The sequence below is a fragment of the Sturnira hondurensis genome, unplaced genomic scaffold (genome assembly GCF_014824575.4).
Source record: "Sturnira hondurensis isolate 20B ecotype Veracruz unplaced genomic scaffold, ASM1482457v3 Scaffold0014384, whole genome shotgun sequence".
Classification (NCBI taxonomy): domain Eukaryota; kingdom Metazoa; phylum Chordata; class Mammalia; order Chiroptera; family Phyllostomidae; genus Sturnira; species Sturnira hondurensis.
In genome coordinates this window covers 15,647,437-15,673,292 of record NW_028087015.1, presented here as the reverse complement: position 1 = coordinate 15,673,292, position 25,856 = coordinate 15,647,437, and the positions used below count along the sequence as shown (strand labels likewise).

Below are 25,856 nucleotides of genomic sequence, written 5' to 3'. Positions count from 1 at the left end.
GAGACTAGACTGAAATCAAACAGAAACTAAAATAAAGAAAAATGCTTAGATTAATGTTAACAAGTTATAATGTTGACAGATTTGTTAATTCTTGATCTTTACCATTGGTTCATTGGCTGGCCCTGCCCATTCACTGATTACCAGTAAAGACCGGCTGATCATTGTAAAGTTTATTTGTGAATAAGGAGGCAGCCCACCCCACTTGGTGATACTCAAAGGAAAGACTGACCGTCTATTGGGGTGGGAGGAGTTATTGAGGATTTCAAACCAGGTATAGGTGTGCTGTCCTAGGCTCTCTCAAGTCTAAACTCCATCATTCTCTCTTTGGAGACAGGACCTCATCAAAGAATAAAGAAGCCGGATTTAAGACACACAATCACACATTGCCACCCAGCATTCTTCTGGCCAAAGAAGTATGACTAGGATTTTTGATAAACCTATTATTCTAACTGCCTCAGAGCTCAACCTGGGGAAAATTACTTCAAGAAGCAACAGTCTAAAACTGCCTTCTTGCAAAAGCCCCCCCTTCTGGTGGAGAACAAGACCAGTGTACCTCTCACCACCTTTCCCCCAGGAGGAGTTAGTTCTTCCCTTTCCAGGTGATTCTGTCAGAAAGGAGGGTTAACTGTTCCAAGGCAGCATCTACAACACTTCACACAAAAACGCTGTCAGTATTTGCCCAGTTGCGTTATCTAAAGAACTGAGAGGTTTTGTTTATATTTTAAAATCAGCAAATGCCAAAAATATTAATTTAAATTGAGTGACCTTTCCCAGCATTACATTAAAATGCTGATAGATTCTATTTCAACATGTTCCACAGAACATTTTAGATATCAAAGAAAACATTCCTGTGCAGTAGCATTTTGCATTAGGCCTATTTTATTTTATTTTAATTCCTAAGAAAACATCATCCATTTACATTGCACTTCCAGCCCTTGGTTTCCTCTTCTTCACGCACCTGGGTTTCTTCCACTCCTCCACTTGCCACCTACATGGCTTTGGACAATTGGTGTGAGCCTCAGTTTTTCCATCTGTACAATAGAATGAAGTGTAACAGTGAAGGAGGTGGTGAAATGAAATAAGAATTCACGGTCAGTTACAGTGTGGGTGTGGAGATTCATGCCGCTCAATTCCTCCAGCCAAAGGTACTTGGGATTGGCCAGGTAGCTGCCTGGGGCTGTCAGCAAAGAGCAAAACCCTCCGCAACCAAACCCTCCACCTAGACTACACTTAGGGCAGTGGAAATCTCAACACCAGCACCCCCAACTGTGCAAATTGCCCGACTCCATCAAGACCCCAGGGTGGGGCCCAGCCACCTACAAGATCCTACCCCTCCGGGGACTCTTATTCCTGCCAATGTTTGAGAACCATTGCCCAACGTAGGTCATTCTCTCTCTCCCTCAGCATTCCTAAATGTATGCAGTCACTTTGTACCTTCCTTCCGTGAACCCACCTGCTCCAGCATCCCCTGTGCCACACACACTCAGGCTGTAGAAATTCCCAACTGGAACCCTGTCCTGTCCCTGGTTAGAACACACTGTCAGGTGGGGGAGCGCCCGAAAGCGTCGCACAGGCTCATCTCTAACTAGGATTATTTCATGTCTTTTTCTATGTCTAGTGACTAGTGCAGTCTCATGTTTTTGTATCTCTCTGCTCCCCACTTGTGCACTGCACTTGAATGGGCTCCTTCTGTTGGCTGTAGCCCAGCATGTGCCGGTCCAGGAAGGAGTTGGGTGCATCCCTGCCTTTAAAAGGTACCCAGGGCATCTCTGTGGCTAAATTTTCGCAGAAACCCCTCTCCATGTCCTTAGAAAAACAATTCTAGTTTAGTTCTGGCTGGACCCAAGTAGGTATATTTTTGAGACGGGTGAAATTAGATCTCTAACGTATTTCAGTAAGCTGGAAGCTCAGTCTTTGAAAAGCGTTTCACACTTCTCACAAAAAAAGAATCCTTTGAATCAAAGAGCTTCTGATTCCTCCGTCAATGGTAAAAGGAAGTAAACTTTGAAGACTTTCTGAAAGTCTCCCATCCTCAGTGGTTCCCAGGGTGCTCACAGATAACACGTTTGGGACTGCGATCGCCATTTCTCTAGTTGCATAACAGACATCTGTGGCTTTGCCGGTTCTGGGATGCATCTGATAAATAGGAGAATTGGTTGAGGCCATCTCTATTTGGTAAAACTCTATTTTTTATAAACATTCTGAAAAGTCAAGCAAAGTGTTTTCCTTTGAAGCTAGGAGAGGAGGCACGTGTGGAAGGACATTTTTTGGTGACTACCCTGGAGGTTGCTAACGGGCCCTTTTGCTTTGCAGGAACGTTAGTTCGGCTGGAGAGGAGGCCCGCCGGAGGATGCGGGAGTGTGAGGGGCTCACGGATGCCCTGCTCTACGTGATCCAGTCTGCGCTGGGGAGCAGTGAGATCGATAGCAAGGTTGGTTGTGTTCACACAGATGAAGCACCTTAGACGATAGAGATGCCCAGAGGGCTACGCACTGGCCGACAACAGTAGAGAGCTGTGTTAATACTTTCACTCCAAAATGTATCTGAATCTCCTTATGTAAATCCAACATTTCCTGGACAAGGCCTCTAGCCTAGCCTACAACTAGACACTCAGCTCTTGGTTAGCAATGAGTAGAAATTTAGATTGTTTTAAGTTACTCAAACCACAGGTTCAAAAAAAACAACCCAATGAGTGTACATATTTTGCCTACCACAATACCCACAAGCTTCTACATTAGTTTTATTTTATGACATCGATTTTCAAAAGAAAAAGAAATGTTAAATCTACCTGAGATTTGAATAATCCTTTGTTTCTACAAGTTAGTTTGTTTAACAACTATTAATTGTATCAAATGCAATTTAAAAATGCTGCGTGAAGCCCAAATAAACGTTGTCAAAATGCTAAATAAATGAGGCTGTTAACACATTAATTGTCAGTCTAAGCAGTTTTAGTTCACAAACCAAAATAGAACTGAGTGGGCTTTCCGGTGTTTGAGCTATTTTTGGTCTTAATTTTTCTTTTGATTAGTTTTGATTCATTCCAAACATAAATTTGTAATCTCATAATATCCTGACATAAACATAGACTTTACCCACACTTTTAAAGCAATACATGTGACAAGTGTGATCTGTAATCAGAATTTTAATAAGACATTTCGGGCCGACTAATTCTTTGTAGTGGGGGAGACCGTCCCATGCACTGTAGGGTGCTGAGCAGCAACCCTGGCCTTCACTCACCAGATGCCAGTCGCCTCCTTCCCCCATCCCCACTTGTGTTACAAGCAACAACGTGTCTCCGGCATTGCCAAATTTGGTCCCACGGGGTGCAGAACTGGCCCTGGTGATGAACTGCAGCACAGATTCCAGAGTTTTCAGTGCCGACTTAGCAGAATTGCCTTTGGAGCATTTTGTAAGTACGTGTGCTTAGACCCCATCACAGCCCTCTGACCCTAAATGTCTAACTCTGGTCTCCGACTTTCATACCTTTGAAAATTCACCAGGTGATTCCGTGTGCATCTTGGGTTGAGAGCCCACCTTCGTAGATACACCTTTGAATGGGCTCTAAGTGAGAATACGGTATAGTGTGATTTAGTTGTAAAGTCAGATAAAGAACAGATGATAGTAATTTTATTCATTTAGTTGCTAACTGGCATGGCAGGGGGTGATTTAACATAGTGCTTCTCAATATAACTACACATTACAGAAGGAGAGACTGGGAAACTTAGAAAATTACTGGTGCCTGAGCCCTACTCCCTAAATTTTGGGTTGGCAGCATCTTCGGGGGCTCCAGCCCTTTGAGTGCTAATTGACTCCACTCCTGACACTGTTCATCATCTTGTCTGTGACAGTTATGTTTGCACCCATTTGTTTGCTGTGTAGGTGTCATCAACGTCCAGGACATAATATGATGTAATAAAGATGTTATTACTCCTTCTTGTAAACACCTTTAACAGCCATTTTAGACCCTTTAATATCATTGACAGGAATATTGAATCCCTAAAGAAGTGACCAGTCAAAATGTCTTGAGTATTTACAGATGTCTATTAATGTAATAGAGACATGATTTTTTTAAAGAGCTACTGAATGTAATTCACTGAAGCCATAACCCAAGATCTTAATATTCAGATCAGTAAGAAATTAAGGCATTGGAACACTAAGCCTCTTACTATAACAGATACCGAAATAGTTCTAACCCTGTCTGAGCATTACAGTTGTACGTGGAAAGTCAAGTGCCTTGCCTGGGCCAAGTGCCAGGCCATCGCTGCTGGTGGGGACGGCAGCCTCCAGGAGCACAGTTCAAAGTCAGAGTGCTGTGAGGCAAGCACATCGTCTTCCTGGTGTATCAGACGATAGACTCCTCTTTTAAATTCCACATTTTTCCACAAAGAGGAAATTGGAATCATTGGGATGATTAAAAATACCTGAAATTTGAATAATCAGATATCCCTGGGGAAAAAAATACCTAATGTAAAAAAGGGGCAGCAAGGGCACTGAACTTGGCAGCCATCCCGACCTCTGACGGGCTAGAGGACCACAACCCAGTGACCTCCACCTGGCGACCAAGAGGATCGTCACAGCTGCCAAAAAGATCAGATGTGATCGATGGCTTGGCACTGCTTTGCTGGCCAGAATGTGCTATGCATTTTCAATGTATTAGTACTGTCCCATAATTTTCCACTCAGCCCTCTGTTTGGCCACCTCTGAACTTTCACAATGACAAGTTAGAAGGAGAAAAACGAGTACATGTTCATTTTAAGGCCAGCGAAGTTCACGAATGAAAACCTGGATTTCGGCACACTCTCGACATGGCTTCCATAATTGGGAGAGTTTGTTGAATGGGTAACATATGGTAGAGCAGTCTCGGACAACTTCCCTTTCGAATAGAAACTCAGGAGTCAGAATGACCCTGGTGACTATGAGAAGCTGCTAAAAGCATTGTTGACAGCAATGGCCGTCAAAGCAAAACCACCAGCTGCCACATGCCTTCTGCTGGGATCCCTAAGAAAGGCAGTGAGTGGCTGTCTTTTTTTTTTCTTTTCTCTTTTCCCTTTAGAGGAAACTGCTTGCATTGGTAGTCCTCTTGAATCCAACTAAACAAAAGAGAGATTGATGGAGTCCCTGTGACCTCCCTGGCCCCGAGTCCTCTGTCTACGCCGCCTCCTCTCTCCCCACCCCTCCCACTACCCCTGGGCTCTCTCTCCCTGCCCAGCCTCTCCCCAGATCATCCCCAGCCACAGGTCAGTTAGAAAGCATTTCCCGAAGCCGCTGCAGATGTATTGCCCAGGTGTCGTTTGTTAAACAGAGGCATAGAGATGCCCCCCAGGAAGATGAGAAAGAAGTTTATTCTCCCAAATCTTTGATGTAAGGAAAATCAGTCTGAGCTGATTTGAAAATGATTCTGACTTAGTCCGCAACATTTTCCTTCCAGGGAAGGACTTTTCTCCATTTCGTGCATCGTCCCATGTTTACCTGCTTTCATGCCGGAGTCTTTTTTTGATGCTGGGAGGGTGCTTGAAATAGAAAACCCAGTTGACTCAAAGCCTGTGGGGTTCACAGCCATGAAACCTTGAAAAGCTGACAAGAAAGGCCTAGAATGGCAAAGGCTCCAAGATAGATCCTGAAAACCAGTTTTCCTGGTTGGTTTTCATGCTCCCCTAGTCAAATCAGAGACATATATCACCTTCCCCAGACCTCGGGCACAGGGAGGAGCAGCGCAGAATCTGGCCCCTGGTGAGCCGTCCCCGCCCCCTTCCAGCCCCGACCCAGACAAGGCAGAAGCGGCACCGTGTGCCGGGGTCACCAACAGCCTCATCTCTCGTGCCCTTCACCTGTGCAGTATAACAAGGTTCTTGGCCTGATCCGTGGCTCTCACACAGTAGGTGCCTGGAAAATGATTAAATAACGCTCACCTCAATTCTGTTTTCCACCATTGTTTTGTCCTTTTTTTACATTAGGTATTTTTTGCCCTCAGCCCACCGTTCCTTACATCCAGAGGAGGGTCACAAGGTTGAACGTGCCCTCCCCAAACGCGTACGTTGAAACCTAATCTTCAACATGATGGTGGCTGGTGGGGGTGGCCTTTGGGAGGAATCGAACCACAGAGAGAGTGCGCCCTTTGTACACAGCAAGGTCACAGCTCCCTCAACGGCAGAGCCGGGACTCAAATGCAGACCGGCCCGCTCTAGGTCACAGGCCTGGACTCCCCGCAGTCCTGTCTCCACCGCCGTTCATGACATGAAGCCTCGTGCCGTCCCTCCTGAGGGCCGGACACTGTTCTCCATGTGTGCACAATGGGTGTGTTTCCTGGGGCTGTTGTAACAAACAGCCACAAACATGACGCCTTAAAAACGCACATTTATTATCGCACCATTTAGGGCAGGAGTCCCGTATGGGTGTTGTTGGGCTGAAGTCAGTGTGCTGAGAGGGCCGTGTTCCTTCTGGAGGCTCCAGGGCAGAAGCTCTTCCCCTGCCTTTTACAGCTTCTAGACCCTGCAGGCGTTCCTTGGCTCCCAGCCCGCTCCACCACCTCTACTGTCGGCAGTGGCAGGTCACGTTCTTCCCACATCACCTAGCTCTCCGTCCTCTGCCTCCTTCTTTCACTTACAGGAGCCTCATGATTATATGGGTCCACCTGGATAACCCAGGGTCATCTGCCTACCTCAAGGTCATCTGATTGGCAACCTCAAGGCCATCTGCAGTATCAGTTCCTCCACCACATAACCTAACCTATCACGGGCTCTGGGGATTCGGATGAGGACATTTGGGGGGGACATTATTCTGCCTGCCACACTTACATACCTCAGTTCACCTAACCCAGGTGGCAAAGTAAAACATGGGTATAATTATGAGCATCTTGCAGAGGAGGTTATGGAGCCATGGAGACGTCGGGTGCCTTGTGCATGTCACACAGCCCATATTCAGAGACGTGGGGTTCGGTAGGTGCCCAGCCCCACAACAGCCACTGTTGAGCCCTGTGCTGAGAACGGCCATTGCAGAGAAAATCAGCTTGGTAACATTGACGCCCCTGGGTGACCACGGCACCTGGTTTGCCTGGGAAAACCCTGGTTTGTACCTCCTGCCCCATTTTACTCCCAGAAAGTGCCCTGGTGGACAGTAAATATTAGTGTCACCCTCCCAGAAGTGACGGAAATCTGAGCGTCCGTGCTTTCAGTGATTCAGAGCCCCAGTTCCCAGGTGTCTGTAAGTGGACAACACCTTGAACCTCTCGTGGTTGGAGGCTCTTTCCCACTCACATGTATGAATTCCAGTCGGCAATGACAGGTGTCTATAAAGTAACTAGATTTGACAACTAGTTTCTTTGTGGGGAGCAAAGGTCTTAAGACCTTTCTCAGCTTTTCTAAATGCTTTCCACAGTGGCTGTGCCGGGAGCCTGTAGGAGCCGGCAGCTAAATGCATCCGAAGAGAAGTGTGTATGTGGAGACATTGTTTCTCCGGTAGCCGTGCCCGCGAGTCCCCGTTCATTCCTCCTGCCTTTCGTTTGTCTCGGATCCTGCAGACCGTTGAGAACTGTGTGTGCATTCTGAGGAACCTCTCGTATCGGCTGGCGGCAGAAACGTCTCAGGGACAGCACATGGGCACAGATGAGCTGGACGGGCTGCTCTGCGGGGAGGCCAGCGGCAAGGACGCCGAGAGCTCCGGGTGCTGGGGGAAGAAGAAGAAGAAAAAGAAGTCGCAGGACCAGGTGATGCGAGCGAGTCGCAGCTGCATGCGGTTATCCCCTGCCCTGATTGCACCATTCATGTCTCACCTGCGTGTATAGGGACAGGGTTTTCAATGGGCGGTAGCATCACGGAGGTGCCTGCACAACTTTCTTGTGGGAATTTCACAGCTGAGACAGCGGAGCAGCAAATGACCCCCTCGTGCCCTGCTGAGCCGAGATAGGGAATTTCAGGAGGAGGAAGAGCCACGTGAGGCCCAGGCAGACTGGAAGGTGCGGCTGAGAGTCAGACCCGGGTGCTGCTCCTTCCACGTGCGGATTCGCACATTTATGGAGGTCCCTCTGGGGTCCGGGTGGGCTGCCCTCAGGGGGTCGGGATGCACAGAATAGGTGTGGCCTAAGGAAAGAGGCTGCAGAGAGGTGCATGAAAATCCAGCACGTATTTTATGTAGTGTTTCTAAACATTAGAGTCTGTGTCCTTGTGGGAAATGGGGCAGTAGGCTGGGACTCGGAGTCCCTCCAGCTGAATGACATTAGAAGCTTGGCCAAGGGGAGCAATTCCCATGAATTCAGGGGGCTGTCCAGCTGAAGAGACCTCCTCAAAATTAAACGGCTTTTACCTGGAGCAGCTGTAAGTAGGTTGCCCTGAAGTGAAGTCAAGGCCAATAGCCTTGGTGGAATCAGAATAGCCTCTACTCCTCTTGCCAGGAGCCTCTAGGAAGCGGAACCCCTCACCCACCGGCCCCCAGGTAAGGGATTAACATGAAAACGCCCCTCCTGCTGTTCGCCAGACACCCTGCGACCAGGATTTCCCATCTGCCCTCAGCACTGTGGTCACATGTCCAGCTTTCTCCTGGACCCTATGGTCACATGCCCAGCATTCCCTTGACACTGACCACAGGTCCAACTTTTCTCTGGACACATCCCAGCTGCCAAGGGTTGTACACACCCAAGATGTGACCATCCGCAAGCTCGGATGACTGAGAAAACAGGACAGCACCCACAACGCTTTCTGTCACCAGGTTAATAATTCAAAATAAATAAGCAAAGTATGTTTGAATCATGGTGTGCCACTTTTAAAACTATTTTAAAAATCATTTCACTTTGAATAAAGGTTAAAGGAGCTTTTTAATTCAGAGTAGGGGTCGATGAGAATGCATTCTTACACAGAATTCCTAAATATGGCTGGAATGTGTCAGTGTTCGATTTTTTGTGGGTTCCAGTTCTCCAGCTGTTCGTGGGCCCAGGGGGCTGTTCCAGACACTTTTGCAGCTAGATCTGTGCGTGCCACTGTAGCCGTGCCTGTCACGTAGGAGATAGATGCGTGTTGCCTTTTTGATGATGACCTCCTACCCCGAGGACAGCAACCCCAGCCCTGCACTTCCCCCTGTTGTGGGTTAGTGTTGAGTCTTCTGTCCTCTCCCTGAACTGGAGAAGCCGTTTGAGTGGATCAAGTCGTGGTTCTTCATTCAGCCATTTAAAGCCGGTTTACCAGGGGAGCACAACGGTCGGCCAGCAGGCGTTTCCTGAACACCTACTATGTGACAGGCATTATACTAAGAGATGTCAGATGCCTGTTTTCCTACCCATTTACTTAAGAGAGCCAAGCCATTATGAGTTCTGAACATGGTCAATATCAAACAGACTAAACATGCCTAACAAAGGTATAATGGTCCTTCTGATGGTGTCCTTATGTAGCACTGTGGTCCCGTGGGGCCCAGTCCCTGCAGTGCTTTATTCTGGAAAGTGAGCAGGCACAATAACAATCGAATCGAAAAGAAGACCAACAGTATGTGGGCAGGAATACGGCCCTCCCAGCTCTGCCCGGCAACCATGATCCCGGGACTCAGAGCCTCTGGGTGGGCCCAGGCAACTTCAGGAGGCAGACTGGGGAAACTGCCTTAATATAAGTTTCACCTGGCTAAAAAACTTCGGACAGAGACTGAAGTCATTCTGACTTCAAGGTTTCCTCTCCAGTCTGCTGGTCAGATTCTAAAGTACATCCTTCTGCTATCCCTGCGCCGGTCACTGGTGTCCCGTTCAGTAAGACTTTGCCCTGAAGCCTGCCCCCTCCTGCAGCTCTGCCAAGGTGCGCTCACCTGGCTTGGAGTCTTCCCAGTGACAAGTGAGATTAAGAGCTGATTGGGTGTAGAGAAGGGGGGAGCGGGGGGGGGGGGGCTGTCAGAAGAGAACGTTCCTGGACTTTGTCCCGAGATAGAGCCCCACCTTCAAGCTGTTAGCTGCCCCCCTGAAACCTTATGGTGAGCAGTTTTCTAGGTTTGGAAAGCTGTCCTTTGAACCATATTTTATCGCATCGATGAGCTCTTTCCTGAGTTTAGTGATTTTTGTCAAAGTCTAAGCAGTTCAGTAGTCTCGTTTTTTCCCTTACATTATCCTTTAAGAAGCAAGGTTTCTGTGAGTTTTGCTGAAACTACTGCAAGTTAAATACAGTGGAATATCGTCGTTGAGAAGAGAGCTTCAAAGGCATGGTTTCAACCAAGTGGTCGTTTTTTTAAAAAGTTTTTAACCGGCTCTCTATAAGACAAAAATATTTTGAAGTGCCCAAACCTTAAGCACCAAGAGTAATTAGGATGTAAACACATAACAATTACATTTTTTTTGTAAAGCCATTTGAGTATATATTGTCAATGTAGTTAAAGACAGTCAAAAATAACTCTTTTGTATTTAAATACCAATGGAAGGGAGTAAAGGCTGAAAGGCCTGGGCGTGGGAGGAAAGTGCAGACAAGATGTGAGACGAAGTGAAGAAGGAGAGCAATAGGGGGTGCTATCAAATTCAGGGGACCTCCTGGCATGGTGGCCAGGCCCAGGGAGAGAAGTGAGTAAAGGTAGCGCCACCTGCTGGAAAAGACTGGCAATTGAGCCAGCCTAGGGTCTCCTTCCACCAGAAAATAGTGCTTCACCCTGAGGATTTCCCCCGGTGGTTTGCACTTAGGGAAAGCAGGCCGTCATCCCAACAAAGGGGCCGAGGAGTCTCAAGGAATTAAAGGCTGCCTCAAGTGAGAGAAGGAGCCAAGGCCTGATTCACCACTGTTACCAGGTTGCAGCAGGGTGAGAAATGGATGGGTTCCCAGGCCTTTCCGGGCCAGCCCCAGCTTTGCTAACAGCCAGATCAGCAGGTTGCCTTCAGAGCCTGCGAAATTATTTAACTCTCTAAAAGCTTCTGGAGAGTTCCAGGTTGACAGCTTTAAAGGTGGTCAGATACCATCCATCCCCTGGTATCTCTGCTTATAAAGTCAGGTTTTTAAAACATGTGTAGTGATTAGAGAAAATATACAATACAAAGTGAAATGAAGAAAGAAATACAAAAGTAGGTATGTGCACAGGAATGGATGTGGTATAGATTAAACCAGGCTAGTTTTGTAAAACATGTCACATATGCAAATATAAAATATATGCACACACAAAGACTGTGTTTCTAGAAAAAGTTCAGTGATATCAAAGACAGACATTATTGATTCTTTTTGCACTTAGGTATTTACAGATTTTCTACAATGGGCCTCACATTTATAAACTTTTCAAACGCCACTTAAAAAAATATTTAAAAAGATATGATATGATTAAGTCAATGTTTGCTTATAAGAATGTATAAGTTTTTATCTCTTAAATTTATGATACCTCAAAGAAAGACACAGGGGCTATGTAAAATGAAAAGTTATCTATTCCATAACAAAGACTTCCTCAGGACATAAGAGGCAGAAATTTTGCCAGGAAGCAAAAGTAATAAAAATCATAATTGGTTTAAGATTTCCTCTGGAGCTTTCTATATTCCAGAAATGTACGTTGACTCTTATTTTGGGGATTGATATTATGTACCCAAGGGAAAATATTAGAGCACCCTTCAAATCAGATTCGGTTACAGTAAAAATCTTGAAGAGCCCTGGCCAGTGTGGCTCAGTTCGTTGGAGTGTCATCCTGTAGAACCAAAGGTCGTGGGTTTGATTCCTAGTCAGAGCACATACCCAGGCTGTGGGTCCAATTCCTGATTGGTACACGTACAAGGAGGCAACCAATCGATGTTTCTCTCTTTCTGAAAGCAATGAAAAACATGTCCTAAGGTGAGGATTAAAGATATCTTGAAATCAAAGATGTGTGTCAAAGATGTGCTTTATTTATCCCTAATAGGGATAAATATGTGATACAAAGATGTGCTTCATTCATATTCTTATTTCAGGAGTGGTTGCTGCTGAAATGTACTAGAATCATCAGACTATGAGCCTCTGTGTGTGAAGGTTTTAATAATTCTTTAATATGTGTCATATGCTGGTCCAAAAGAGCTTTGCAAATTCATTAATTCTCCAGTCTGTTCAGAGCCTATTGCTGAATTGTAAGAAACTATGAGTTTCTATAGCCCTTTTTGGGCAGAACCTCCCCCAAAGCAGTCCATAGATCATGTGCCAACAGGCACATCACACGTGGTGAGGCCAGCAGTGCAGGGGGGGGGCATCCAAGGGCTGGGGTTCAGGTCCAGGGAAGGGGGAAACGACAACATCGATATATTTACTTTTCCACATTTTTAGAAAATAGCATTTTTTGTTTTTCAAGCTGGGATATAGCAAGGCTCTTATGATGAGCCCTGAGATCACTGGTGCTCAAGCATGGATTAGAAGCACAGGGCACTACCAGCTGTTTGCCAGAGCAGACCTGGGCCTTCAAGACCACTCGGTGTGAACTTGACAGTGTATGGAGAATCCCGCTGAGAGAAAACAGAACAAGCAAGATACCCTAGAACTCAAAACCTCTCTTTTCTGCTTGTACATCATTTCTGAATTTTTTAATTCATGTGGATATATAAGGTCTGTCCAGAAAAAGTCCAGCCATTGTTAATGTAACAGGAACAGATTGAGCAACAACAGTGTAACCTGGCAGCCAAGGACAATGGACTGGAATGCACAAGCGTGAATAATGACGACGTCACTGTACTAGTCAGTGGGGTGGTAGATGCCATTGAGTGAGCATGTATACTGTGTGGCCATCACATTAAACATGATTGAGCGAGTAGAGCAATGAATCGGCATCAAATTTTGCATGAAGCTTGAACGTTTCTCTTGGAAACGATTTAGATGACTCAGAAGACCACAGTGATGGGCAGCTGGTGATGAGCAGCTTCATCACAACATGCACCTGCTCATGCATCACGTCTTGTGCAGTTTTTTGGTGAAACATCAAATCACTCAGGTGACTCAGCCCCCCTACAACCCCGATTTGATACCCTGAGACTTCTGGCTTTGCCCACTACTAAAATCACTTTTGAAAAGGAAGAGATTTCAGATCATTGATGAAATTCAAGAAAATACAGTGGGGCAGCTGATGGCGATTGGGAGAACTGTGTGAGGTCTCCAAGTGCCTACTTTGAAGGGGACTGAGGCATCATTGTCCTACATGCAATATTTCTTCTGTCTTGTATCTCCTTCAGTAAATGTCTCTGATTTTCATATTACATGGCTGGACACCTTCTGGACACACCTCATATGTCCATGTACAGGGCAGAGGATATAAACCCACCAGAATTCAAAGGTGACTCTGATCTAGGCCTTTTATAGGGCAGACTGTCTCTCCTGCTCATCTGTTTCACCGTTTACCGGCTTGGGGTCAGCCGAAGAGTAGGAAGTGTGATTGTTCTGTTTTCCTCTTGCTCTCCCTTACCTTGCAGATGCCAGATGCATAATTAGCAGCACGTGTCACTTAGGATCTCACCATGATACTCCATATGCAGAAGCAATAGCAATATGCCTCTGTGTAAAACCTTTGTGACCTCGAAAACAAAAGGGCCTTTCAACGTGAGAGGCCATCAGGCATTTATCTGAAATCCCTAAGAATGACTATTTGGGAATCACTGATGCAGGCGGAAGCCCACATCACGTTCAGAGTAGAAGATGAAGGCAATGGGTGTGTCTGAGAAGGGGAAGGGGAACGATTGCATCAGTAAAGGAAGGCATTTCTATTGGTGCAGATAACATAACATAGTGATGCTAATTCTAAACGATGTCTATAATTTTTGGTCTGATATTCATCAGTCCATTAGTTATAATAAGTGCTTTCCTGGCAAATCGTTCTTTGGGATACAGTGTTTCCCTAGGCCCAGTCAAAGGTTATTTTGCCCTGATTTTAACATTCCAGTAGTTTGAGATACAAGACGTGCAAGTCGTCCTAACCACCTCTCCAGGATAAATTCTTAAAAGTGAAATGTCTAGACCAACCAAATGCATGTCTTGAAGGCCTTGGATACATGGGCCAATGTTCCCCCTGATCACTCCAGACACCAGGAGTTGAAACACATTTTGATTTGATTCATTATCACTTGATGAAGCTGTCCTTTGTGACATTCGTGATGGCTCTCCTAACCTCACAGGGTGTTTTCCTTTCTTTGAGACAGTTTTTCATTTCCTTATCGGTAACCATCTTTTCTCTTTTGCTGCTTAACACCATTTCCTTCCTCACCAGCTGCTCATGTCAGCTGCTGCTCATTCCCCACGGCCGTGCCAGGAGAATTTCATGCTGCTTTTACCTCACCGTGTGCCAGGGCTTGGTGACCCAAGGCCTGGTATCATGTCCTTGCAGCAGCAGTCGCAGGAGCCTGCGAAGACGGTGGCTGCATGTTTCCACGCGGTGGCTCCCCTTTGCCACACCCCGGGAACGCAGGAGACTCCTTTGCTGCTTCTGCACCGTGGAAAACATCTCCCATCACCTGAAACTGCTGCTCTTCTAATTCCAATGAATTTACAGACGTGAAGCTTTATGTTAGGTGTCTCTTTTAGTTTCCTTGTTTGCATTTCACCATGCAGTGCTCCACCCATTAATAAACACTCTGCATCTTGCACTACTAGACCGTGGCTTCTCGACCTGGCACTGCTGGTATTGTGAGGTGGGTGATTCTGTGTTGTGGGGCCCGTCCTGCACATGGTAGGATGTTGAGCAGTGTCCCTGGCCTCCGCCCAGTAGATGTCAGCAGTGCTGCCTCCCCGCAGTTGTGACAACCAGAAATGTCTGCGGACATCGCCAGTTGTCTCCTTAGCTGGTGAAATCATCCCGGTTGACTGTATTAGATTACCTTTGAGGGACATATCACCAAAGATATTAACAAATGAGACTGTGAGATTACCTGGAGAAGGTCAGGGACAGAGCCCCCTTTAAAAGGCAGGTAAGGGGGAGGGTCATGGCCCAGGTGAATGGGAAGTGAGGCACAGAGAGAGTTCTAGATGAGCATCACTGGCATTCCAGCTGGTGCCTCGTGATGACCTGGGGAAGCAGCAGGTGAGCCCCATAATGAGGCTCAGCCTTGGTAAGGGTCCTCTGTGGGGCACAGCCCAGGGGCCTTATTGTGCCAGTGTCTGGAGCAGGCAGCACCACCCACCCCCCTCCCTCCTCTTCCTAAGGGAAGTGAATGTCCACACAGCCCCTTCTCAAAGCTGTCTCTAATTCATTTTCTTCTGAAGCTTTGTTCAGAAACCACCATACCCTGCCTCCGCTTTAATACAGGTCTCTAATCTTGCAAATGCAAACCCCCTCATACCTTCCGCAAGGTGAGCCTGGAGACAATGTGTCTCCCTCAATACAGCTCATTGACCCTCCTGTCCCACCTGCATTCTTTGCTGCTCTGCACAGCTCAGCCTGCTCTCCCCAACCCCCTGTAGCTGACATCTCCTGAACAGCAACCAAGGGGATTCAGACACCTGAGCTACCCTTTTCTTTGAACTCCCCAAGAATCAATACAAGAACCATTTTTATTCTGGCTTTTCACCGTTGCTCGGAGTTTTCAAAAATCATCACTCCTATTCCCCATCTCCCTTCCCCCAACCCCCTCCAAAAAAGCTGGAAGTAATAATGAAACACTGTAAAGGCAAAATCAATTAGTAGCTCTGCTGTTCAAAGCAAGTCAAGCAAATGGCAGGCTGCAGATGGACTTGGGTTTAGGTCATTGCTTCTTAAAGTAAAAAGTACTGACTGCAGCCTCATTAATCCAAACCCTGCGTGAGAGAAAAATCAGTCTACCTTCACAGAACCATCTTGCAGTCGCTGTCTCTTCCCTGTGGTGTGTGACTGCACCTGGGAGGGCAGGGTGGGATTTAAAACCAGAATGCTTCCTGTGACTGCAGACTCACCCCTTCATCTTGCACTATCACGGGACTGCGGTGCATTTCACTGAAGTCCCTGAATCGAAAAGCCTGCACATGTGGCATGACTGCAATGCCCCATCCTCGGTAGAGAAATCTGGGCACTAGAGATGCACTCTGCTGGTAAAGAGGCCTCTTCTGTTTGTGATTCAAGGATACAGCTCCACAGTCAAAGTGCTTTTCTTTACATAGACTTGAAGGACAATGACAGAGGTGTGAGGAGGAGCAGCGTGTTTTAGCATCTCTCCTGAAATGCAGAGCCCTCTCCTCTCCTGTTCACACCTCCAACTGGGTGCCTGGCTCAGTGCACAGCCCCAGTTGGAGATGGAGGCTGGGCCCGGTGCAAGCTCCTCACAGGGGAAGAGCCGAAGTTCTGGTGTTAATTCTCATTCAGTAGAGGCTTTGATGAATGTGGTCATTCCAGTGGTCTTGTGAGCTGCCATCCTTAAAGAACCCCTGTTTACAAAAGTCTCTTTGTAATGTCTGGGGACATCTTTACTTTCCAGTTTTTGCATTTTCTGATTTTTATCTCTAAGTCCCACCTTTCTCTTCCTATAAGCAGCACATGGCTTCCACTATTCCATCCTCAAAGGCAACTAAGATAGAAATCTTTTAAACAGAATTTAAGCCCTAGAGGGAAGCAAAAGTATTAAAAGCAAGTCCAAAGAAAAGCTCTTTCCTTTTCTATTTTCTTACCCCGTACATTGAACATGTTGCCCGACCTACGTGAGTCTCTTCCTGAGCAGACGTTTCTTGCAGCGGCCAGCTTCTCTGTCTCCCCTTGGATCAGAGGATCCTATCAGAAGGCATTGTGTCCAAATTTCAGCAGCCCCTTGGCTGCTAAATTGGGAGCTCGTTATTTTCTTCTGTTCTAAAAAGCTTTGAGCATTACCGTCTTGGAGAGATAATATGTGTTTTTAATGTTCTGTAAGTCCTGAAAGTGAATGGCAAAAACTGTTCACTGATTTGTTTTATGGACACCACCGCTATTCATGCATGTAAAGCCGATAAGGTGCTAATAATAAGCTATGAGTGTGGCAGTCTTCAGGGAGTCAGATCAAACCCTGACTCCCNCAGAAGGCATTGTGTCCAAATTTCAGCAGCCCCTCGGCTGCTAAATTGGGAGCTTGTTATTTTCTTCTGTTCTAAAAAGCTTTGAGCATTACCGTCTTGGAGAGATAATATGTGTTTTTAATGTTCTGTAAGTCCTGAAAGTGAATGGCAAAAACTGTTCACTGATTTGTTTTATGGACACCACCGCTATTCATGCATGTAAAGCCGATAAGGTGCTAATAATAAGCTATGAGTGTGGCAGTCTTCAGGGAGTCAGATCAAACCCTGACTCCCGGGTTTGCCCTGAGAGTCGGGGCAAACTGACTGTCGGTTTGCCCTGTACTCTACTGGCAAGAGTCCTGCCACACACTTCCCTTGGTTTGCTGCAGGCCTGTCCCCAAGAGAGCTCCATGGCAGAAAAGCCGGGATGTACCTGGAGGGTGCTCCTCGTGCTGAGTTTTCTTGGTTCTTGCTACAATGACTGTCTTAGCCCACTTGAGCGCTAAAACAAAATACCGTAGACTGGGTGACTTAAACAACAGTTCTGAAGGCTGAACGTCCCAGAGAGAGAGAGAGACGTCAAGAGACCACCTGACTTGGTGTTTGCTGGGGTCTTTTCCTGGTTCACGGGTGTTCTTATAGGGCAGAGAGAAAACTCTGGTCCCTTCCTCTCACAATAAGGACACTATCCCATCATGGGGGCTTCACCCCCATAACCTCATCCAGTGGCCCCCAGTCTTTGTGGCACCAGGAACGGGTTTCCTGGAAGATCATTTTTTCCGTGGATGGGGAAGTGGGCAGGGTGAGGGACAGGCAGCAGAGCCCTGGCGGTATGTGAGCAAAGCCAGCCACAGCTCACCTCCTGCTGTGTGTCCAGGTTCCTAACAGGCCTCCAGTCAGTACTACTCTGTGGCCAGGGGTGGGGTGTCGGGGACTCCTGAAATCCTCATCACTTCCCCAAAGCCCCACCTCTCAAGGTCATCACAGTGGAGATTAGAGCCTTGCCAATGAATCTTGGAGAGACACAGGCATCCAACCCTTAGTGTGTTAGTCATAGAACATCTCAAAACTCTGGCTAACTCACTTAGTCTTCAGCTTCATGAACTCTAAAACTATGTGTAAAATTCTAAATTCCTATAAACAAGACAGTGAATAGAGGGACTTGAAAGCTAAAAATATATTCTGTTATTTTTTTCTGTTTAACGACATCAGAATGAGTTACACAAAATATAATTTGAACATTTAAGTGATACCTTTAAGAATCAAGAGCTGCTAGAACTTTTGCAAGTTTTATTTGTTGAAATATAGCAGATGAAGTGAAAATGTGCACAAAATTGAGGAACATTCATTTCACTATCAAGTGTGAAGAGTAAAACTATGACCAAAAAGGGATTTTTTCTACTGAAAACTTCTCCCAAGCTAGAATAAAAGTTTTTAAAATCACAAAATGCTTTTCTCCTTTCTTTTTTGCTTTCCCTTTTACTGATTTCAGCTTGGTTTTTAGATTTAAAGCAAATGTTGCTGTGTGAGTAGGTATGTGCATATGTCCCAACTTGGCAATAATGCAGGGACTATAACCGAAAAATAGTCTGCCAGCATTGCCGTGTTGGTTTTTTAGAGATTCTTTGTCCCCTTGGCTGTGCCCTGTCTTTAATCCATGGAAAGTTCTCTCTCCTGGCTGGATGATATTTTGCTTCTTTATACATTATTTTCTTATTTCAAGCTCTTAACAAATTTTGGTAATATGTATGCCTTCAAGACATACTCTAAAATAAGCAGTTTGCATCAGGCTATAAATTTAGTCCTGTGTTCTCAGAACCAAATAGCTAGATGATTCATGTTTTGACTGTTAAAAATTTAGCCACTGCTTGTGTTCAGCGCATGTGCCCATTTTGTAGAAAATTTGGGATAGATCCATCTTTTGTTTAAATGTATAACTGACATATGTCCCTGCTGGTAAAAGAGTTGCCCAGCCCGTGATTTCTCGTGGATCCTCACTCGTGAAGACAGCTAGCGGTGACTGGGCACGTGCAGACCGGCTTCTCGAGGTCAGTCTGACCCCGAGGGCATCAGCGCCCTGCAGGCCTGTCTGTGGTGCCGACTCTCTAGGCAACGTGACCTCGAGTGTGTTAGCACAGCTCGTAAGACTTCTGTTCTTTTCACGGGCGATAAACAGCAGTTTCACAATGGATAATTGATGCTTCTTTTCCTCTTAACTCAAAAGTTCCAATAAAGTTCCCAGCTACAGTGCCTGATTTGAAACAGTTCTTTTTCTTTGATATTGACAGGCCAGGGCGCCATCAACATTATGAAATAGCAGAGAATCCCCTTTGAACTCCATTTCTAGCTCCCATCCAAGATTATCCATATTGTATCGGTTTTCCTTTTATTTTCTCCAGATTCTCTATGTAAGCATTAAGAAAGGCTTGTAAGAAAAGGTATTTAAGAACCACAGAGATAGCATTCAGAGCAGAAGGAAATCGTCTATTGATCTGGCCGCTTATCCTGTTGTGTTGTCCAGACGTGAGAAAAGGAGAACAAGCTGGGACCCAGGAAGCAACAGCACAGCTGCCTTTTGCTCCTTGGCTGTACAGTTTGGCTGCCACGTGTGCTATTGAGCACATACACACTGTGCACTTTTGTCGTTGTGTTAGCTCTTACGTGAGAGGGAACTTTCATCCAGGTTGAGTTCTAAATTTCCTAGTCTGTTGTTTTCAATATTATTAATTTTTTGTGTGAAAACGAGGGCTTAAAAGTTTTAAGGAGATAACAAAATAAAAACATAAAAATAAACCAGAATGAAATAACGTCCCATTTCCCATTGTACTAGCAGGCAGATTCAATCACCCAAGCTGGTTTCCTTTGAAAAGCCAGTATCACTCCTGCTTCCTTGTCGATGTCAGCAAACCAACACATTGGCAGTGCTCTTTGCCTTGGGCTGTCTTTCTGTCCGACAGAGTGAGCCAGTCTCAAGTAATGAACCAGGTGCAGTGGGACAAGGCTGGTTCACTTTCGCTTTCGGTTTTTTTTTATGTCTTTAAAAGAGACGTGCAGGTTTTATTGATTGCCTGTGCAAAGATGCAAAGTCGTCTTTGAATAGTTTAGAAGTGGTTTTGGTTAAAAAAAAACAAGAAGATTCTCACATTGAGTCTTCTTGTTAGAAAGCTGAAAATACCAACACTCTTATTGGAAATGACCTCCACTGGGACATCCAACATTCATCCTTGAGACATCATTCATCCTTGAGCTTTAGCCTTGACTTAAGCTAAGCTCTACCATAACTGAGGAAAAGAAGGCCTGAGTTTTCAGGGGTTGTTTTGAAAGTAAATGATGAAACTCTTGAAATTATTTGTGGCAGGTAAATAACTTTACATGCTCTACATGAACACTTCCTTTTTATGTCACAAAGATATGAAATAAGCCTGTTTGCTTCCAGTAAAATTTTCAGAAGAAACAAGATTCTGAAATATAGTTGTGAGATATATATGTATATATATATACATACATATATACACACACACACACACACACACACATATACATGTACATGAAATATCTGCAAGAAAGCTTAGTATATGACATTAGGACCATATTTTTTATTTTAAGTGGTCACTAATAAATACAAAATAGCAGGTGAATACTTTAGTGCTTGAACTCTAAGATTAAGGGTTATTTTGTTTTACTATGGTTCTTCTCAAAAGTGAATATGGGAATCTTTTTTCTATATATGTATTATACTTCATTTCTACCCTCACTGTATTCATTGCCTTTATATTTCACAAACGACAAAAGTTATATATGACCAAAGATCATAGCCATTATTACAGTTTTTAGGTTTTTTTATTATAAAAAATTGAAAATTTGAAATGAAAGGCGTAATTATTTTATTAATAAGTTTTTATTATTGTTATGTGGTTTTTATGGTGCATTTTATAGGCTACAAAGCACAAAGCCCACACCGCTTTGTATCCTGCTCTGTTCATTTAATTTATATTGTAATCACTTGCTCAAGTTGCTATGAGGTCTTCACAACTATACTTTTCAATGGTCTACTGGTATTTCTTTGTGCAATGATGCATAATTTCTAAATTATTTGTAATTAATTTTCCATTTGTTCTATTATTTATTAGCTTCGATTCAAAACAAACTTAACTACCTCAGAATTGCTGTAAGAGCTGGTGCATCTGTGCCTCGTCAGTGTATCCAGTAAACCACAGCCAGTTTCTCCCTGGTTCATTCTGTCATTTGTTTGAAGTCTGTAGGTACAATGATAGTCCTTAGAATCAAACAAACATGTGCTGTAAGAATTTATTTATTTAGAAATGTAGAATTTATCAGAGTTCACATTTATGCATAAGAAGTGAAGGCATTTGATTGTTACGAACCACCATGTTATGTCCGTGGTATGCTAACTATAAAACAGGCCACCTTGACCTTTAGCCTTCTTCCTCCCTCCCTAATCCATCTCTTCTCCTGCTTTCCTCTAGCATGACCTAGAATTGTTTCCAGGGAGTTTATCCATTCTGCCAGTTCCACTCACTTATGTCCATGCTACAGCCCCCTCCACTCTCTATTGTAAGCTCCCAATGGGCAGGAATGGCTCCTAATTTAGGACAGTTACTACATTACCCTACGTGTAGGACATGCTTACCAGATATTGTGACACTCTGCTTTTCATCATCGGTAATGTTTATAGAAAGCAATATTGGGAAGTGTCATGATGTTAAAGATGTTTACTCTCTCATTTCTCTTCCTTCAGTGGGATGGAGTAGGACCTCTTCCAGACTGTGCAGAGCCACCAAAAGGGATCCAGATGCTGTGGCACCCATCAATAGTCAAACCCTACCTCACACTGCTCTCTGAGTGCTCAAATGCAGACACGTTGGAAGGGGCCGCAGGCGCCCTGCAGAACTTGGCTGCAGGGAGCTGGAAGGTATGGCTAGTTCGTTACCATAAAAAAGAAATCTGGGACTATGAGCACAAGCTTAAGAAAGTAACACAAGTCCAGCTTTGAGAAATGTAATTCTAATGAAGTTTCTGAGGATGTTAGAGAAAGACCAGTTACACTGAACCATTGGACTTAGAATAAAATATTCCTTTGAAAATTTCTTCTTTAAGGCTCAGGGGTCCTTGACGATCACTACAAAACACAGATGAATAGATATAAGTATAGTCATCTAAAATGCTGTGATATGCTTTCCGCTCTCCTTGTGTAGCTGACCAGCTTCATTTTCAGAGGAGACTGTGACATGCCGATGCTTTTCAGAGCACCCCTGTTGATGGCTAAGAGAGTTAATACCCAGACATCTTGTGAAAAATCCTGTGTGGGTTGCTGTTATGTGGTTGGCAGTCCTGTGCCCAGAGGAAAAGAACCTACTGATTTTTAAATCATTGGCTTACGGAGAAGAGTAGTATTGCTAGTTATCGTTGGCAAAAATGTTAAAGTAAAACAAACATAATGTTGGGAAAATTAGAGTCCTTATACACACACACTGTCCCTGATTGGTTTTCCTTGAAAACTTCCATGACCCTCACTTTGAGTAGAAAGGGATTCGTCATAGCAAAGAATTCTTGAGTTTGATCATGAATGGTGTATGAGCTAACTTGCCTTAGTTCATAAAAAATATATAATGTCTTAGAAGAAGGAAGGCATATGGGGAAAATATCAAGAGAGGAAGTTTGGACATCTGCCATCCGTTTTCCATTAATTTAATATCAAAGCTTGGGTCTGGGATATGCATAATCACTCTGTTAACATTTTTTTAAAACAATGTTAATGTGGGCACGTAACTACAGATAATTCTCAGAAGCCCAACACTGTAGATACCAAACATACTGGCCTCGTCATTGTCATGCAGCCATACCCTCCCTTCTTATTATGACTTCCAACATCTGCCTTCTTGTCATCTCTCTCTGCGTCAACCTTCGTTTCCATTGCTACAGTCCCGGCAGTAGCACTGCGTTCTTTCTCAGATGTGACACCCCAACTTTGGGGGTCCAGTCCCCAATAGTGTGCCTGGGCAGGCCCACCCCTCCTTTTGAGAGCTTCAGGAGTGAACATACAGTCTCTTTCCTCCCCTGCCCATAGGCATCCCTAATGTTGTACTGTAAGAATTCAGCTTGGGGGGAGGGAAGTGAAATTGTTAAGTGAAGTTATTGCTTGCTTTCAACCAGAGAAAAGCTTCAAAAGCAGAGTCACGCCAGGCAGCATTCCAGAGAATAGTCTTGCATGAGTTGGAAAGAGATAATAATGGAAACTCCTTCCTTGAACTAAACCTTAGATCTCATCTCCCTCTAAATTTAGGAGGCTTTGACTCCAGTCACAATTCTAACCTAGACTGTCTCTCTTCTGGGCTTTATGACCCTGGACCAATTAAAGCACTTCATTATGTTCTCAGATGTGCCATTTTTAAACAGAGAAGATTGTGGCTGCTTCACATCACATCATGTAGGTCAGTCATGACACTGAATGCAAAGGTGGGAACAGGACATCATTGGCTAAGGGGGTGTCAGTATATACAGCCAAGAATACATAGATGCTTACCCAGTTCCCCTGCCTTGGAGGACTCACTAGATGGGCATGGGAAAGTGGGCTCTGGCCTGCAGGCGTGAGTCTGGTATGAAGCACAAAGCCATCTAGCTGGTATCAAATCACGTATGCCATCTTGAACTGTGATATTTTAGTGAAGCATCATTTTCTTTGAGAAATACTTAGATTCTTATAACAGTTTAAAAGTGGAGATGTGTCTTTGAGGTCTAAAGGATTTTAAATGGAAGACTACAACCTCTACTTTAAAAGTTAAACTCTGTATTCCACACATACAAAAAGCTATTTAGAACCATGGAAAACATATTGAAGATGGACATAAAATTTCTAAAATTAATTTGCAATGTTTGAAACAAAAAAGACTTGTAAATGGGATTAACAGCATTTTGGACAATGCAGAAGGAAAGATTCATGAACTGGAAGACGGCAGTGGAAACTATACAAAATTAAACACAGAGTAAAAATAAAAAATGTACAGTGGCCTGATATGTGTGTAATTGCTGTCCCCCAAATGAGAGGAAGGAGAAAGGAGAAAGAAAACAGAAAAAAATATTTGAAAAATTAATGCTTGAAAATTTTTCAGATTTTGTGAAAACCATATACTCACAGATTCAAGCAGCTTAGGGGACCAAAACCACAATAAAATATAAAGAAACTCTACCAAGGTACATCCTAATCAAATTGCTCAAAATCCATAGTAAAGAAAAAATCTTAAAAGCAGCCAGACAAAAAAAATTTTATGTACTAAAAACTGCACAAAATCTAAACACCAAAATTAAGGGTCAGAGTCACCAGATATTCCTTTACATATAGCAGTCCTTCCTGAGCTACTAAGCATGCCCTCTAGAAAGGAATCTGGCCCGTAAACCTTTAAGACAGAAGCCAAGTCCCATTTACTTCTTTGTACCCCACTGCCCAGCCCTGTGACAGAAAGGAGTTATGGGAAAACTATCTTCTTTTCAGTCTCCACACACAGCAGTGCTTTTCAGGCTGCAGATTTGTATAGCATTTCCCAGTCCCACAGTGTCTGCAGCGTTGAACTTGCTGTTGGAATGACCAGGCTCTCTCCATCTCTGAAGTAACCAGGTCAGCTGACAGAGCTGCCGAGATATGCCTGGGTCTGTAGGTGTTCAGAATAAGAAAATGATAAGATTAAAATTTTATGCTATCTTAATGTTCAAAAATTCTCTCCTACTTTGGATTATAAAATAAGAATTATGAAGCATGATAGAAATTTTCGGTATTTTCTGGCAATAATATGTTGCTGACAGTTTTCAGTGCATAAATCTGCCCATTAGCTCAGCAGTGAGCCCCAGTGTGAAATTTCCCCCTGCATGCCCAGAAGCCTGTTATTTCATGTTCTTTCTATTATTAATAGACACTACTAATAAGGAGGCAGGAGGGTCTGGAGCAGATGAAGTATCACAAAAATTATACCATATTTTAGACAAAGTTTAACAACCATGACCATGATGATTCCCCAATCCAATGAGCTTTCAAGCAACTATTAAAAATTGCAAGGAGTGCCTCTTATGCATGGGCACACAGATCTGCCATAAGAAGGGAGAGTCAATGTTCTGATGGCAAAGAGCAAAGACAGAAGAATTTTAAAAAGTATCTAAGGATACAAGAGAGAAAACCAGTCAGACGTCATCCAATGTCTTGGCTGTTGCTTATATTCCAATAACTGGTAGTCATAATGCTGACCCTCTGTCATCAAGAAAGCGTTAAATAGTTACTGGTAATTTTAAAAGACAGAAGGCATTTTAGAAAGATTTCCATCCCCATCGTTAAAGTCGAATTCTGACTCTCAGATGTCAACCTTACTTTTAAGAGTGTTGGCCATCCCAATACTGTAACTGTAGAAAAATGGAATGGTCCTCAGGCAGAGCAAGGGGCTTCTGGGGAATATTTATGTGTAGTTAACAAAGTATATATATATATATATATATATATATATATATATATGCACAAAGAATATATATATATATATATTTATATAAGCACTTTCTTATCAAAATGCAAATACACAAGTATGCATATAAGTCAATCCTATTATCATCCCCTGTTATACAATTCATTAATTTATCATGTTAAATGGTAAGGGAATATGTGGGAAGGGAAGATAAACAATTCATTGGGATGATTTGAGAAGACTGTCATTAAGCCTAACACTGATACCTTGTTATAATTTTCAAAAGATTAGAAAAACTTGTACAAAAAGTCTTTAAAAAACAGATTTAAGAAAAAATTGTAAGTACAAGATTAACTTAGGATACGTAACAGCATCAAGTGGTGTGTAGGCAGTGTTACCGTCTGAAATCTGGAGTTCCAAGGATGTGGTTTTATAGCAACCATTGAATTTTAGTGCCCTTAACTTTTTATGACCTAAACAAAGCAGAAATGTGAAGGTAAAACTCCAGGATTTTGCATAGAGGCAGCTT

General features: G+C 44.1%; 1 protein-coding gene across 3 annotated transcripts in view; it reads left to right on the top strand.

The window, feature by feature from the left end:
* The window catches only part of CTNND2 (catenin delta 2), an 837,284-nt gene that overhangs the window by 701,784 nt on the left and 109,644 nt on the right, over nt 1-25,856 (top strand). For all 3 annotated transcript variants that reach the window (XM_037063010.1, XM_037063012.1, XM_037063011.1), the window contains 3 exons: nt 2,314-2,431; nt 7,517-7,702; nt 21,625-21,798. In XM_037063010.1, coding sequence (XP_036918905.1) covers nt 2,314-2,431; nt 7,517-7,702; nt 21,625-21,798 — 478 coding nt within the window. The remainder of the gene's footprint in view (nt 1-2,313; nt 2,432-7,516; nt 7,703-21,624; nt 21,799-25,856) is intronic.